This window comes from Melanaphis sacchari, unplaced genomic scaffold (genome assembly GCF_002803265.2).
Source record: "Melanaphis sacchari strain LSU unplaced genomic scaffold, SCAv2.0 Contig836_pilon_pilon, whole genome shotgun sequence".
NCBI lineage: Eukaryota > Metazoa > Arthropoda > Insecta > Hemiptera > Aphididae > Melanaphis > Melanaphis sacchari.
This window is the reverse complement of record NW_020271590.1, coordinates 6,107-7,326: the sequence shown is the minus strand read 5'-3', so window position 1 is coordinate 7,326 and position 1,220 is coordinate 6,107. Positions and strand designations below refer to the sequence as shown.

The 1,220-nt window shown below is 31.5% G+C and overlaps 1 protein-coding gene across 1 annotated transcript; it reads right to left on the bottom strand.

Moving 5' to 3' along the window:
- Window positions 1-294: 294 nt before the first annotated feature.
- LOC112602133 lies at window positions 295-900 on the bottom strand. The gene has a single exon (XM_025350069.1). The coding sequence runs from the start codon at window positions 898-900 to the stop codon at window positions 295-297; it is 606 nt and encodes a 201-aa protein (XP_025205854.1).
- Between the last annotated feature and the right edge of the window lie 320 nt (window positions 901-1,220).

Sequence of the window (1,220 nt, the reverse complement as noted above, 5' to 3'; positions counted from 1 at the left end):
ATTTTCAAATTAAAACAAACTTAAAACCTGAAAATGAATATCGATATTGATATCGATATTGAAATGCTGATTTCCCTGGTTGAAAATAGACCTGTGCTTTGGGATAAAACTTCAGAAAGTTACAAAATTAAACAGCTTAATTTTACGGCATGGATGGACATCTGCAAAATGATACATCCAAGTTTTGATACATTATCTGATAAAGAAAAAAACGAATTTGGTAAGTTTACATTAATTATTTATTCATTATTATTTATTATTTATTAAACACATATTATTTTTTCCCTATTTTCGTTAAATATACTGATTCTGCCACGATAATCTCCCTTCTGGTGACACAAAGTACTCAGCAAATTTATTTCTAATCATATTTGATGTTAAGCTACCTCTTACCGAATTTGAACGAGGTAATTGGCGTAGATCGGAGTTTAGATTTTCAGTAGTTGAATCGCTAGATATACTATTAATAATTCCCTCTTCTTTGTGAATAAAATTTTGCAACAAACAACAAGTCTTTACTATATCAACTGCTAAATCCGTAGATACATTTAATGGTCGATGTAAAATTCGCCATTTATTCGCCATTATTCCAAATGTACATTCAACATACCGTCTTGCTCTTGTCAAACGGTAGTTGAATGTACTTTTTAATTCATCGAGTTGATGACCACCAAACGGTCGAAGTACATGTTCATGTAGGGCAAATGCTTCGTCAGCAACGAATACGTAAGGTAGATCACAATCAGTTCCTAGTTTATTTGTAGATGATGGTATGTTCAATCTATCATTTAATAAGTTTTTCCAAAATTGTGTTTGTTTGAATACCGCTGAATCGCATTGTTTTCCGTATGCACCAACATCGATAAAAGTATAATTATAGTTAGTGTCTGTCACGGCCATTAGTACGATGGAAAAGTAATGTTTGTAGTTTAAAAACATTGATCCACTTTGTTCGGGTTTTATGACTCTAATATGCTTACCGTCTATGGCTCCTAAGCATAGAGGAAAATTTGCAGCGCTTTCAAAATTATTAGCTATCATTAACCAGTCGTCCTTGGATGGAATTTTCATATATATATTACACAATTCAGTCCATATTGTTGTACATACTTCTCGAACAATATAGCTTATTGTTTTTATTCCGATTCTAAATGTATATTGAAGATCTGTAAATGTACTTCCTGATGCCAAGTACCTGTAAAAATAATATTTTTAAGTTT

Coding starts and splice junctions, on each gene's coding strand:
- LOC112602133 (XM_025350069.1), bottom strand. CDS start 900: ATGGCCGTGACAGACACTAACTATAATTATACTTTTATCGATGTTGGT.